The 16275-nt window shown below is 42.0% G+C and overlaps 1 protein-coding gene across 1 annotated transcript in view; it reads left to right on the plus strand.

Moving 5' to 3' along the window:
- SECISBP2 (SECIS binding protein 2) overlaps positions 1 to 16018 on the plus strand; it is a 79219-nt gene extending 63201 nt beyond the window's left edge. The window contains exons 7-12 of the mRNA XM_069762205.1: positions 1583 to 1742; positions 2647 to 2827; positions 3425 to 3645; positions 11447 to 11601; positions 13603 to 13801; positions 15259 to 16018. Of these exons, the coding sequence (XP_069618306.1) occupies positions 1583 to 1742; positions 2647 to 2827; positions 3425 to 3645; positions 11447 to 11601; positions 13603 to 13801; positions 15259 to 15356 (1014 nt within the window). The 3' untranslated portion in view covers positions 15357 to 16018. The remainder of the gene's footprint in view (positions 1 to 1582; positions 1743 to 2646; positions 2828 to 3424; positions 3646 to 11446; positions 11602 to 13602; positions 13802 to 15258) is intronic.
- The last annotated feature ends 257 nt before the right edge of the window (positions 16019 to 16275 follow it).

The following is a 16275-nucleotide window of genomic DNA, read 5'->3' on the forward strand; positions in this document are numbered from 1 at the left end:
CTATTTGTTGAGAAATTTCTTTCTGGGTCTTACCCTCTTGCTTGAGGGTGTCAATGATGGCCTTCTTGACATCTGTCAGGTCGCTAGTCTTAAGGTACCGTCACACATAGCGACGCTGCAGCGATACCGACAACGATCCGGATCGCTGCAGCGTCGCTGTTTGGTCGCTGGAGAGCTGTCACACAGACAGCTCTCCAGCGACCAACGATCCCGAGGTCCCCGGTAACCAGGGTAAACATCGGGTAACTAAGCGCAGGGCCGCGCTTAGTAACCCGATGTTTACCCTGGTTACCATCCTAAAAAGTAAAAAAACAAACGCTACATACTTACCTTCCGCTGTCTGTCCTCGGCGCTCTGCTTCTCTGGTCTGGCTGTGAGCGCCGGGCAGCCAGAAAGCAGAGCGGTGACGTCACCGCTCTGCTTTCCGGCTGACCGACGCTCACAGCCAGAGCAGGAGGAGAGCAGAGCACAGCGCTGGAGGACAGACAGTGGTAGGTAAGTATGTAGTGTTTGTTTTTTTACTTTTAGGATGGTAACCAGGGTAAACATCGGGTTACTAAGCGCGGCCCTGCGCTTAGTTACCCGATGTTTACCCTGGTTGTCACACACGCCGATTCAGCGATGTCTACGGGGAGTCCAGCGACGAAATAAAGTTCTGGACTTTCTTCCCCGACCAGCGATCTCCCAGCAGGGGCCTGATCGCTGCTGCCTGTCACACTGGACGATATCGCTAGCGAGGACGCTGCAACGTCACGGATCGCTAGCGATATCGTCTAGTGTGACAGTACCTTTACCCATGATGGGGGTTTTGAGTAATGAACCAGGCAGGGAGTTTATAAAAGCCTCAGGTATCTTTTGCATGTGTTTAGAGTTAATTAGTTGATTCAGAAGATTAGGGTAATAGGTCGTTTAGAGAACCTTTTCTTGATATGCTAATTTATTGAGACAGGTTTTTTGGGTTATCAGGAGTTGTATGCCAAAATCATCAGTATTAAAACAATAAAAGACCTGACAAATTTCAGTTGGTGGATAATGAATCTATAATATATGAAAGTTTAATTGTAATCATTACATTATGGTAAATAATGAAATTTAACACTATATGCTAATTTTTTGAGAAGGACCTGTAGACTCTTAGGTTTCTGCGAGTTTCTCTGATTGTAGAACACGAAGTGGTATAAGAAGCATTTGATATTGTGCAAGAAAATTTAGCAAGGTGCCATAATGTCCGCTTATGTTTCCCATAGGATAAGGATGGTGCAGAGGAGTGTGCATTGCCCGAATGATGTTGGCTTCATGATTCACCTAATAAATCAATTGATAAGCCAAAAAAAACTGTCTGGAAGTTTTGTAAAAATTGTTGCAAAATCATTAACTGGCAAATTGTAGGCATTGTCAGCCAACCATCTTGTAGCTGTCATTTTTCTAAAATGCCTTGGCAAAATGACATCTGAACTGTTCTGATTGCTGCATAAGTGGCCTGCATGTGCTTGTTGGGACTTTGCTGCCTGTTCCCTTCCAGAATCTTACGTAGCTGGTTTAGTTGGAGAAAAAAAAAACAATTTGTATTTTTTTTTCGCAGATCATTTTGAAAGAGCGAGAGCAACGCAAACAGCTCAACTTGTTCCCTTCCCAAGAAGCAACTCCGCCAATACCACTTCCTCCAATAGACACAGATTGTACAGCAGAAAGCCAAGCCCTAACCGAACAGTCTCCAGCCTCTCCAGATCCACACGATATTGGTAATTATGATCAAGAAGCACCCAAGAAAGAATAGAGGGGTTAACGTTGTACTGCAAGTACTTTTTTAATTCAACCCATTTTATAACAGACCACATTGTAACTAAAGCCCCCCTTACACGTTAGACTAATGTCGGCCTATTCCTCCTATATCGATGATCTAATGTGTATGCTGGCACCTTTTGTGTATGAGAGAGACGACTGGCATGCCTGTTTGCCCGTTGGCCAATCGATCAGCCGAAGCATCATTATCATTAGCCATGTGTATGGGTAGTGTGAGGCAGTGACGGGTATTATATGCGAGGGACGCTATGTATCCTCTAGGACCCGCATAGAAGCGTACTGACGCCACTGGAGTGCATTGCAGTCACAGGCATAGCTGTGGCTGCAGTGCAAAATAAAAGTAAGTGTGGGCCTGGTCACGTTTTTTGGCCAAGGCAATGTTTAGGAAAGCCGTTAAGGGCTTTTATTTTTGGAGCAAACTACAGGATGGTAGTGGGGTCGTTCGCTCTCTCCAGCTGGGTCTTATAAGTGGCCCATGGCCGCAGGTTCTATTTTATAAAACCCTGCAGCAAAGGGTTGAGTATGTCAGTCTTGGTTTGCAAACTACTTAGCTTGTGGCTCTGCAAAGATTCAGCTTGTGTGAAGTAATATGGAGCCAAAACACCTGGCACCCCCTCAGCGTGACACTGTGGTGCAGTTGCCCACGGAAACCGGTCTCTGATACGGTCCCAGAAACCATATAAAAAGCACTAAATAAAGCTAAAATATGCAGATTGGTCATAATGTGGTCAGAAGCTCATAGTATCTATAAAATTAATTGAATCAAAGGCAGATGCCCGTGATGAACTTCTCTTCCCGTGGTTCTTTTGAATTTGGTGTCTTAAAAGAAATATCTATTCCTAGATTCTGGACTGACTAATCACTGTCTTGACATACCAGAAGAAGACAGTACAGAAGCGGCTGATGCCTGTGCCTCTCCGCCTGACGAACCATCTCCGGATGTTCCTGATGCCACAGACGTTTCTGTTCCTGTCCAACAACCAAGCTCCAACCTCCCCAAGATTCACAGCAGGCGATTTCGGGAGTGAGTCAATTCATAATCTCATCATGTAGAATTGTTTTTAAACTTTAAACTTCTTTTAGAAAATGTTATGTCATTTTCAGCAATTGATCTTAAAAAGCTAAGTCCAGTGCTGTCTCTGCCACTGCACTGGGTCTCTGGTTCTTTGACTTCTGTGGTGATGGTCACATGAAAAGCGCTGCGGTCTATCTGTGAGTTCAACGACTTGTGCCGCTAACATGAGCAGAGCCGCTGATCTCAGTGATTGGCTGCAACACATGACGCCACCACTGCAGCCAAACAGAGACTGTGTCAACGGCAGAGATACAACACTATACCCGGCGAGGGGACGTAATAGTTTGGGTTTCTTTTATATATCTAAAGCAGCATATGACATTTTTTTTTTCTAAAGACTGACTTTAGAAAGGGTATTGTGATGTGAGTCATATCAGAGAGTCCCTGCCATTCTAGCCATTTAGGAAGGAGCTTAGGTGACCACATTTTGGTATTGCTCCAGATCTGCCTTTATCACGGCCTTGGACCAGTGATGGCGAGCACTAATAGGTACCTGAGCAGCTCCTTCATTACCTGAGCATTTAGTGATTTATTGTGTATTTTCAGGTACTGCAGTCAGGTTCTCAGCAAAGAAGTGGACGCTTGTGTGACAGAACTGCTGAAGGAGCTGGTGCGTTTCCAGGATCGTTTGTACCTCAAAGATCCAGTGAAGGCAAAAACCAAAAGGCGTCTGGTGATGGGTTTACGGGAGGTGCTGAAACATCTGAAACTGAAAAAGCTGAAATGTATAATCATTTCTCCCAACTGTGAAAAGATTCAGTCGAAAGGTGAATGAAATGTCAAGTAGCCTGATCATTCCTAATTCTTTGTGACCACTAGGCCTGTTCTTTTATTTCGTACTAGCTGAAGAGCCCGGCGTTGCCTGGGCATAGTAAATATCTGTGGTTAGTTATAGCACCTCAGGTCTTTTATTTTCCCATCATGCCTCTCATTTTCTCCCTTACACCTCTCATTTTCCCCCTCACTCCTCTCATTCCCCCATAACACTTGTCATTTCAACCTCACATCTGTCATTTTCTGATCACTCCACTATTTTCCCTCACTCCTCTCATTTTGCACTCACACCTTTTAATTTTCACCTCACACCCCTCATTTTCACCTCAGTATATACATGTTTGTCATCTCCCTTATATATAGTATACACCTGTATGTCTTCTCTTGTATATAGTATATACCTGTATGTCATCTCCCCTGTAAATAGTATATACCTGCTGTATGTCATCTCCTGTATATTGTATATACCCATGTGTCGTCTCCTCCTGTATATATTATATACCTGTATGTCATCTCTTCTGTATATACTATATACCTGTATGTCATCTCCTCCTATATATAGTATATACCTGTATGTCATCTCCCCTGTATATAGTATATACGTGTGTCATCTCCTCATGTATATAGTATGTACCTGTAAGTCATCTCCTCCTGTATATAGTATATACCTGTGTATCATCTGCTCCTGTATATAGTATATACCTGTGTGTCATCTCCTCCTGTATATAGTATATACCTGTGTGTCATGTCCACTGTATATAGTATATACCTGTGTGTCATGTCCACTGTATATAGTATATGTTTTGACCTGGTGGTTAGGAGCACCCGGAATGACCTGATAGTTAAAACTCACACAGGACAAGCTCTGGGATGTGGGAGCTCTGCTGACCGCAATCCCTAATCCTATCACACACACTAGAAATAGCCGTGAAGCGCTCCTGATGCTCCCTAGGCGCCTCGTCACAGCCTAAGAGCTAGCTAGCCCTAGAGATAGAAAATAAAGCCTACCTTGCCTCAGAGAAATTCCCCAAAGGAAAAGGCAGCCCCCCACATATATTGACTGTGAGTAAAAATGAAAGTCACAAACGCAGAAATGAAACAGTTTTCAGCAAAGGGAGGCCAGACTTACTAAATAGACAGAGGATAGGAAAGGTAGCTTTGCGATCAGCACAAAAAACTACAAAAGACCACGCAGAGTGTGCAAAAAAGACCTCCGCACCGACTAACGGTGCGGAGATGCCACTCTGCATCCCAGAGCTTCCAGCTAGCAAGACAAAATCATGATATCCAGCTGGACAAGAAAACAATGAACGAATTAGATACTATCAGGAACTTAGCTTCTGCTGGACTAGACAGGTCACCAGAAAGATCCAAGAGCGAACTGAACCAATGCAGAAACATTGACAGCTGGCATGGAGTAACGATCTAAGTGGAGTTAAATAGAGAAGCCAACCAAAGGATAAACCATGTCACCTGTGTAAGGAACCTCAGAAGCAGCAGCTCCACTGACTGCCACCAGAGGGAGCCCACGGACAGAACTCACCGAAGTACCATTCACGACCACAAGAGGGAGCTTGACAACAGAGTTCACAATAAGTATATACCTGTGTGTCATGTCCTCCTGTATATAGTATATACCTGTATGTCATCTCCTCCTGTATATAGTATATACCTGTGTGTCATCTCCCCTGTATATAGTATATACCTGTATGTCATCTCCTCCTGTATATAGTATATACCTGTGTGTCATGTCCTCCTGTATATAGTATATACCTGTATGTCATCTCCTCCTGTATATAGTATATACCTGTGTGTCATCTCCCCTGTATATAGTATATATGTGTGTGTCATCTCCTCCTGTATACAGTATATACCTGTATAAACAGGGTACCAGACAACCACATAATGCTTTAGATATTGCGTACAGTTACGCCATAGGGAACAAAGTTACCCCACTCCATATAAACATAGAAGATTGGAGGAAACAGGAGTATTTAGGGTTAAAAAATAGTAAGCTTTATTACAAAAACATATCAAGTCATATAAATATATTCCAAAAAGTGATACTAAAAGCGGATGATGTGCCAGATCAATAGCGCCACCTATGCCCCAATAGTACATAATACATAGTGAGAGGTAAAGGGGAAAGTATGTTCCAAATAAAAAAAAAAAAATCTATGTTCTGACCAAGTGGTCAAAAATGTGCAAATATGCAGCAGGAACAACACTCACCAAAGGATAGATGGGGGAAGTAGCACTAGATCACATCCAAGAGCGCCCCAACATAAGTTTCGCTTTTTAGTATGTCAGCTTTATCAAGGGGATAGCTCTGTCCCTGCAAGGACCTTTTATATCCCATTGGTGGTGATTGTGGGGCCGGTCATATGTTGTGAACCGGCCAATCACTCCAGCGTAGGTGTATATACTTGTGTGTCATCTCCTCCTGTATATAGTATATACCTGTGTGTCATCTCCTCCTGTATATAGTATATACCTGTGTGTCATCTCCTCCTGTATATAGTATATACGTGTGTCAACTCCTCCTGTATATAGTATATACCTGTAAGTCATCTCCTCCTGTATATAGTATATACCAGTGTGTCATCTGCTCCTGTATATAGTATATACCTGTGTTTCATCTGCTCCTGTATATAGTATATACCTGTGTGTCATCTCCTCCTGTATATAGTATATATCTGTGTGTCATCTCCTCCTGTATTAGACCGCGTTCACACGTTATTTGGTCAGTATTTTTACCTCAGTATTTGTAAGCTAAATTGGCAGCCTGATAAATCCCCAGCCAACAGGAAGCCCTCCCCCCTGGCAGTATATATTAGCTCACACATACACATAATAGACAGTGTTGTGAGTTCTGTTTTTGGGCTCCCTCTGGTGGTTACTGATGGTACTGGGTGATTTGTGTTCTGCTGTCTCTGGTGTCCACCTGTTCTATTAGGATTTGGGAGTTTCCTATTTAACCGGGCTTTCTTGTCATTTCCCCGCCGGCTAACAAGGTTATCAGAGTGTTTTGTTACCTCAGCTTCTGGCTTCAGTAATCTTCAGGACAAGCTAAGTTTTTGATTTTCTTGTTCCACGTTTTGATTTATTTTTGTCTTGTCCAGCTTGCATATAATTGTTTCTTTGCTGCTGGTTGCTCTAGCGGGCTGTAATTGCTCCTCATGTTCCATGAGTTGGAACATGAGTTCAAGTAATTACAGGATGGTTTTTTGAAGGGTTTTTTGCTGACCGCGCAGTTTACTTTTGTATCCTCTGCTATCTAGTTTTAGCGGGCCTCATTTTGCTGAATCTGATTTCATACTGTGTATGTGCCTTCCTCTCATTTCACCGTCATTATATGTGGGGGGCTGCTATTTCTGTGGGGTATTTCTCTGGAGGCAAGAGAGGTCTGTGTTTCTTCTAATAGGGGAAGTTAGATCTTCGGCTGGTGCGAGACGTCTAGGATCAACGTAGGCACGTTCCCCGGCTATTGTTATTTGTGTGTTCAGGTTTAGGGTCGCGGTCAGCTCAGGTTCCATCACCCTAGAGCTTGTTGGTGCTTGTCCTTTTGTGATTCCCTGCCATTGGAATCATGACAAGACAGGTCATGTGACTGACAGCTGCCGTATTTTCTATATGGTACATTTGTTGCTCTTGTAGTTTGCTTATTAATCAGATTTTTATTTTTGAAGGATAATACCAGACTTGTGTGTGTTTTATTGCGAGTTTCATGTGTCAAGTTGTGTGTGTTGAGTTACATGTGGTGACATGCATGTAGCGACTTTTGTGAGATGAGTTTTGTGTGGCGACATGCATGTAGCAACTTTTTGTGTTTCGAGTTGCATGTGACAGGTTAGTGTAGCAAGTTGTGTGCAGCAAGTTTTGCGCATGGCGAGTTTTGCGCGTGGCGAGTTTTATGTTTGGTGCGTTTTGAGTATGTGCAAGTTTTGTGTGAGGCAACTTTTCCATCTGTTGCAACTTTTGTGCATGTGGCAATTTTTCCGCGTGTGCAAGTTTTGCACGTGTGGTGAGTTTTCCATGAGTCCAGTTTTGCATGTGGCGAGTTTTGCACGTGGTGAGTTTTGAGCGGCGACTTTTATGTGGCGAGGTTGGTGTATGTGTGGTGAAATGTGTGCTGAGGGTGGTATATGTGTTCAAGCACGTGGTAGTTTGTGGCGTCTTTTGTGTGTGTGTTCATATCCCCGTGTGTGGTGAGTATCCCATGTCGGGGCCCCACCTTAGCAACTATACGGTATATACTCTTTGGCGCCATCGCTCTCATTCTTTAACTCCCCCTTGTTCACATCTGGCAGCTGTCAATTTGCCTCCAACACTTTTCCTTTCTTTTTTTCCCCATTATGTAGATAGGGGCAAAATTGTTTGGTGAATTGGAAAGTGCGAGGTTAAAATTTCACCTCACATCATAGCCTATGACGCTCTCAGGGTCCAGACGTGTGACTGTGCAAAATTTTGTGGCTGTAGCTGCGACGCCTCCAACACTTTTCCTTTCACTTTTTCCCCATTATGTAGATAGGGGCAAAATTGTTTGGTGAATTGGAACGCGCAGGTTTAAAATTTCGCCTCACAACATAGCCTACGACGCTCTCGGGGTCCAGACGTGTGACTGTGCAAAATTTTGTGGCTGTAGCTGCGACGGTGCAGATGCCAATCCCAGACATACACATACATACATACATACATACATAATACATACATACACACACACATTCAGCTTTATATATTAGACTAGCTGAAGAGCCCGGCGTTGCCTGGGCGTAGTAAATATCTGTGGTTAGTTATAGCACCTCACTTCTCTTATTTTCCCATCACGCCTCTCATTTTCCCAATCACCTCTTTCATTTTCCCCCTCACATCTCTCATTTTCTCCCTCACTCCTCTCATTCCCCCCTAACACTTGTCATTTCGACCTCACATCTGTCATTTTCCGATCACTCCACTATTTTCCCTCACTCCTCTCATTTTGCACTCACACCTTTTCATTTTCACCTCACACCTCTCATTTTCACCTCAGTATATACATGTTTGTAATCTCCCTTATATATAGTATACACCTGTATGTCATCTCCTGTATATAGTATATACCTGTATGTCATCTCCCCTGTATATAGTATATACCTGCTGTGTGTCATCTCCCCTGTATATAGTATATACCTGTATGTCATCTCCTATATATAGTGTATACCTGTATGTCATCTCCTTCTATATATAGTATATACCTGTATGTCATCTCCTCCTGTATATAGAATATACCTGTATGTCATCTCCCCTGTATATAGTATATACCTGCTGTGTGTCATCTCCCCTGTATATAGTATATACCTGTATGTCATCTCCTATATATAGTGTATACCTGTATGTCATCTCCTTCTATATATAGTATATACCTGTATGTCATCTCCTCCTGTATATAGTATATACCTGTGTCATATCCCCTGTATATAGTATATATCTGTGTGTCATCTCCTCCTGTATATAGTTTATACCTGTATGTCATCTCCTGTATATAGTATATACCTGCTGTGTGTCATCTCCCCTGTATATAGTATATACCTGTATGTCATCTCCTATATATAGTATATACCTGTATGTCATCTCCTATATATAGTATATACCTGTATGTCATCTCCTTCTATATATAGTATATACCTGTGTGTCATCTCTCCTGTATATAGTATATATGTGTGTCATCTCCCCTGTATATAGTATGTACCTGTGTCATCTCCTCCTGTATTAGACCTCGTTCACATGTTATTTGCTCAGTATTTTTACCTCAATATTTGTAAGCTAAATTGGCAGCCTGATAAATCTCCAGCCAACAGGAAGCCCTCCCCCTGGCAGTATATATTAGGTCATGTGACTGACAGCTGCCATATTTCCTATATGGTACATTTGTTGCTCTTGTAGTTTGTCTGCTTATTAATCAGATTTTTATTTTTGAAGGAGAATACCAGACTTGTGTGTGTTTTAGGGCGAGTTTCGTTTGTCAAGTTGTGTGTGTTGAGTTGCGTGTGGCGACATGCATGTAGCGACTTTTGTGAGATGAGTTTTGCATGGCAACATGCGTGTAGCTACTTTTTGGGTGTCGAGTTGCATGTGACAGGTTAGTGTAGCAAGTTGTGTGCAGCAAGTTTTGCGCATGGCGAGTTTTGCGCGTGGTGAGTTTTGTGTGGTGCAACTTTTGTGCATGTGGCAATTTTTCCACGTGTGCAAGTTTTGCGTGTGGCGAGTTTTCCATGAGGTGAGTTTTGCACTTGTGGCGAGTTTTGCGTGAGCCTAGTTTTTGCATGTGGTGAGATTTGCGCGTGGCGAGTTTTGAGCGGCTACTTTTGTGTTTCGACTTTTATGTGGCGAGGTTGGTGTATGTGTGGTGAAATGTGTGCTGAGGGTAATATGTGTTCAAGCACGTGGTAGTGTGTGGCACATTTTGTGTGTGTGTTCATATCCCCGTGTGTGGTGAGTATCCCATGTCGGGCCCCCACCTTAGCAACTGTACGGTATATACTCTTTGGCGCCATCGCTCTTATTCTGGCAGCTGTCAATTTGCCTCCAACACTTTTCCTTTCACTTTTTCCCCATTATGTAGATAGGGGCAAAATTGTTTGGTGAATTGGAAAGCACAGGGTTAAAATTTCACCTCACAACATAGCCTATGACGCTCTCAGGGCCCAGACGTGTGACTGCAAAATTTTGTGGCTGTAGCTGCTACGTCTCCAACACTTTTCCTTTCACTTTTTTCCCCATTATGTAGATAGGGGCAAAATTGTTTGGTGAATTGGAACGCGCGGGGTTAAAATTTCGTCTCACAACATAGCCTATGACGCTCTCGGGGTCCAGACGTGTGACTGTGCAAAATTTTGTGGCTGTAGCTGCGACGGTGCAGATGCCAATCCCGGACATACATACACACACACATACACACACACACACATTCAGCTTTATATAGTAGATGAAGGGTTTTCCGTGATTATATTCAGCAGAACTAGGGCAATGGTAGTCACTTCACAGTAATAGCGCCACACGCTGGCATTTTGCAGGTATTACAGTTCTGCCTTGTTCTTGTGTAAGGATTTGGCTACACTACCAGGCGTATCCTCATAATCACAGGTGTCATAGTAAGAGATATGGCAGTGAAGTGGGCCTCTAGTGCCTCATTGTCCTTGATAGTGGGGATCCTGGGGGTTAATTAATATAAAATCCAAGAAAACTCTCTTTTAAGGGATTGCCTGCAATAAACTTCCATCGCAGCCTCTCTGACGCTGCTTTAGTCTCTGTTAATAGGCTGCAGTGGTGGCATCACATCAACAACCACTGCGGGCAATCACTAGGTCCAGCGTCCCGTGCCGTCCACATCTGCAGAGCCGCTACGCACAGTGATTGGCTGTGGCAGTCATGTGCACTGTCGACTTGATGTCATGGCTGCAACTAAGACTTTATCTTGGACAACCCCTTTAACTGTTGCTACAATTATAGCTTTTCATTAGTTTCATGTTCATGGCTGAGCAGTGCATGCCAGTAAGTAAGGCAGGTGGCTGTGAGGCCGGTCATTGGCTGCAACAATCATGTCTATGCCACTTGTAAAAAGTCTATTTAATACATAAACTCCAAATCCATAAAATTGTGAGTGTTGTAAGTTTGATGATGGATGGATATGTAGTGTGCAGATATTGGCCTTGGGAATTACACGCTTCATAAATTAATGTAATGTTGTAATCTCGCTGTGGGTAAATGTCCTGCTGAAGCCCGGATTATCTTATCATGGATTCTTTTTTTCTTCAGGAGGTTTGGATGACACTCTGCAATCAATCATTAACTTTGCCTGTGAGCAGAATATTCCCTTTGTGTTTGCTCTTAATCGTAAAGCTTTGGGTCGTTGTGTGAACAAGGCTGTACCCGTCAGCGTGGTTGGCATATTCAGCTATGATGGAGCGCAGGTGAGGCAGCAGTTATCCATTTTCTGATGGTAATAGAGCAGGTAAATGGATGGAGAAAAACATGGTCCGCCATTTTATGCCTAGGACACTGGGCACCTTCACATGCAAAGGCAGCATAACTGCAAAAAAAAATAAAATATATATATATATATATATATATATATATAGTGACTTACAAGGAGGTTCTTCAGGGGTTCTGTTGTGACTTACAAGGAGGTTCTTCAGGGGTTCTGTTGTGACTTACAAGGAGGTCTTTCAAGGGTTCTGTTGTGGCTTACAAGGAGGTTCTTCAGGGGTTCTGTTGTGACTTACCAGGAGGTTCTTCAGGGGTTCTGTTGTGACTTACAAGGAGGTTCTTCAGGGGTTCTGTTGTGACTTACAAGGAGGTCTTTCAAGGGTTCTGTTGTGGCTTACAAGGAGGTTCTTCAGGGGTTCTGTTGTGACTTACCAGGAGGTTCTTCAGGGGTTCTGTTGTGACTTACAAGGAGGTTCTTCAGGGGTTCTGTTGTGACTTACAAGGAGGTCTTTCAAGGGTTCTGTTGTGACTTGCAAGGAGGTATTTCAGGGGTTCTGTTGCGACTTACATTGTTTGGACAGAAGGAATGGCTAGTCATATGGTCAAATGTGGTGGCATTGGTGACCGTTTTCAAGCTACCCCCCGTCCTTCATACTTTTTCAAAATTAAATAAAGGGAACTTTTATTCACATATTTCCCTTTATAACTATTCCACTGACTGGGAAGTACAGTGTGGTATATGTCCTTAGTGAATGAGATTGGAAGCCAGGAAATGAGCTTTGATTCCTGCCACATGTTGTTCAGTCATTTGGGTGGAGCTATAGCACTAAACAGTCATGGCTGTAAGCCCGCCCACTGCTATTCTCAGCACATTCATCGTATCCATCTAAGAAACACTGGGCACCTCCTTGGCTGTTGCGGTGATCTAGGTTAATTTTATGCTTTTCTGACTCCCTGCTGAATGCAACAAGGACACATGTAAAGGTAATATTCTACACTGTCGTGCTCTGTTATTAGCTGCAAGGGGAAGGCTCTGATTATCACTTTCTCTTAAAGAGGTCTTGTCACTGGATCAAAAGTGGCAATTTTTTTCTTATTTTTTTTCCCGTGAATCTTCTGAGCATTTTTCTTTTATGTTTTTTTCAAATCCACCATATGGTTGCTGAGAATTGGCCTTTTTACTTAGTGCACGTTTTTCTGGTCTTTATGATGGGGGTATGGCTCCCAGAATTCTATTGGGGGGGTGTGTCTTTAGGCTGCTGTCCAGTAACACCCTGTGAGTAACGTCCCCTCTACACACCAGAAAATGAGCACTAAAGAAAAAGGCTTATATCTCTCTAACCATATGGCAGATATAAAAAGAGGAAAAAAATGGCATACTTAGAAGAGCATTGGGAATAAATAAGATTAACAAAGCTGGCCACTTCATACCTGATGACCACTCCTTTTTAATGCGCTTGATCATCTTTTGAATACAATTTCCCAGTTACTAAACTTTTAAAAGTAATCTGTCACCACAGGAGAGCAGAGAGCGGCCATCAAACTGGTAACTCCTCCTTCATGTAAAATGGTCTCTGGAGGCAGAGTTATCTTCCAGGCAACGTCCTGCCCAGAGCCGAGAAGAAGTCATTTATTTAAAGTGATAAGATGATTTATCCACAACCAGGCATCTCCTATGAGGCATACAGGCATCGCAGTCTATAACCCGTATGCCCATATTAATAGTTTAGTTCCCTTTAAATAGATTAATTCTGGATGTAAATTATAACATGATATTTATTAGTGAACATTGGGTTTAAGATTTCCACCCAAATTGTTAAATATTAGAAAATCAGAAATTAATGTACGAATTTTATGGTAATTTTGCCCCCAGGCATTTTATAATTTTATTGTCAAGGCTGTTTGAGCAAAAGTGAGCACAAAGAGTGCCACTACATGGGCGGTCAATCGGATATTTAATATCACGTGTCTGGTATGTGTTACAGGACCATTTTCACAAATTATATGATCTCACAATGAAGGCAAGACAAGATTATAAGGACATGATTAATTCTTTACAAACGCAACAGACAGAAAATGAGGGCGAAGAAAATGATGTGGAAACTGTGTCAGAAGACATTCAGCCAGAGTCTTTGGAAGTTGCTACAGAATCTGCCATGGAAGAGACAGAGGAGCCAAATTACAGTGAGTGTCCCCCAAATACTTGGCATTCTCACACCAGCTTGCCTTATAGACATGTACACATAGTATAATCAGCCCAATGTGAGAAATAGTTATGTCTTCAATGATAAGAACATCAGTTTTTTATTCCAAGAATATTTAACTGTTGCAAAGACTTTGAAGACCAACACAGACATCGGTGACATTCGCAATCCCTTTTGTTTGGTCTGTATATTACGTTGTCACAACCAACAGGAGTTTTAAGATCTTAAGAATCCTGGGGCCCAGAACGATGTTGGCTTCTCCGTCAACACAATGGAGCAATGAGAAGCATTTTACTTTATTTCCAGGTGATCCATTGCTTCAGTCTTTTTACATGTTAACCGCAGCGATGTGATATTTCTAGATCCAGTGGTTTAATAGGTGTTCCAGGGTTAGGAGAACATGGCTGCTTCCCTCCAAAAATCTCACCACGCTTGTCCATGTGTGTGGTTTTGCAGTTCAGGTGTAGAGTTATTTTCTAGTTCTTTTTACTTTCTAGTCATGTTCCTGGTTTTACAGTTTTTGGGTATGATTGCTAGCTGTTGCCACAGCAAAAAATCAGGTCCTATATACAGTGTAAAGCAAATATAAAAGTGGTATTGTATGGGATTAAGCTTATAATGAGAATATAACAGGTAGTGAAGATTTCTCAAAAAAGTGATTTATGAGACTATAGTGAATAGTACTGCTCGCCAATAGATTGGGGGAGTGCAGTAGGAAGGAACTGCATTCCCCCAATCTTAGGGCAGCAGTACTATATTAAACAATATTTATTATTGTTTGTCAATTCCCCCACTTACGGGACTTCATGCAGGACCCGTGTATCTGCCAGCAGCTTCTAGTATAATTCCCCCACCATCCCCTTGGGTGCTTGTGTATTTTTTATCCATGGATTTCTTAGAGTATTTAACACTCTGGACAGGATAATGCGTTTCAGGACAATTAGGCTTCTGTTTCATATTGGGCACAAATCAGAAGATCCGTACTTAATACCAAATACATTAATTATGGCATTTTGTACACCAGTCTTCAGAAACTTTATGGTGGAGTAAGATGCGCCAAATCCATTAAGTGCTAGGCACATTTATAAATTTATATAATTGATAAAGGATTTGGCACCTTTTTCAACTGATCCGCTCCACTGCCAGAAGTGTGTGCCAGGCAGAGGGTGGCGTATATTTGTCATGCCAATTTTGTGGCATAAATTTTAATGAATCTGTTGGGCTTTTTTGGCCAAGCTGTAGCCCTTTTGAAAAAGTTAACTGAGCCAGCCACGCCTGGCTTAAAAACGGTAAAAGTAGCTAAATTTTTCAACATTTCAAGCAGTTTTATGAATGAATTCTTGAAAAAAAATTGCTTAATGAATTGGCAACTTAGTGTGGAATGGCCATACTCAGTCATGCAGTTAACTCTATTTTCTTAATCTTTTGTTCTACCAGTAAAAGTATGGAAACGAATGCTAGAAGAGACATACACTCCATATGCCGTGAGCCTTGAAGAATCTGTGACAAGTGACATGTTCAATTTTCATCTTTGATTACTGTTGTTTCAAGCTCACACGAATCTGGAATTTGTTCGACAACTCTGTGTGGGCCAGTTCACTGAAAAAAAGTGGTCGTAGCCCCCTGTGGTCTTCCTGAGACAAGAGCCAGAGGTCTCTCCGCTTTTGCTAAATGAGGAACCCCACCTCGATCAGGTAAACAAGACCTAAGACGTCACGTGAAACGCAGAGGCCCGTTTGACTTGGAATGAAGCTGAAGATATTTTCAATCATTACAACTTCACTGATTTATTTTACCACTAATTAAAGAGGAGATTACTTTTATTATTATGTTAATGTTTCTCCAACTGTCTAATACAAATTTGGCTTCTTCTCCATACCACTGACAAGCAGAGGAAAAGTGATCTTCTCCTAGAAGCAAGATATAAAGACTGTATAAAGCAAGTTCTTTCTTATTACACACAGCCATCCTTTATCTCTTTAGCTCTGCTAAATATTTCCCTTTTTCATATAATTATAGTTTTCAGGGGTTATTAGCACCATCTGAAAACATTTTTTTTTCTACTAATGCTTCATTAGGATTATTTTTGTTAAATTATCAGATTTCAGATTAATAGAGTATTTCTTTTTATTAACGTTGTAGATGCAAGAAAAGGGAATATTGGATTAAAAGGGTATCATTCCACTTTGAACAGAAATTGATGTCTGAACTCTGGTGCTGCTGTAAAGTGTTCACATCACGACTTCATAAAGTTTCACCACCCGTATCAAATGCAATTCTAAATGTTAACCTATTATTTATTATTATAGCGCTATTTATTCCATGGCGCTTTACATGTGAGGAGGGGGGTACATAATAAAAACAGGTACAATAATCTTGAACAATACAAGTCATAACTGGTACAGGAGGAGAGAGGACCCTGCAAGCGAGGGCTCACAATCTACAAGGGATGGG

Source organism: Ranitomeya imitator, chromosome 1, assembly GCF_032444005.1.
Source record: "Ranitomeya imitator isolate aRanImi1 chromosome 1, aRanImi1.pri, whole genome shotgun sequence".
In the NCBI taxonomy this organism is placed as follows: domain Eukaryota; kingdom Metazoa; phylum Chordata; class Amphibia; order Anura; family Dendrobatidae; genus Ranitomeya; species Ranitomeya imitator.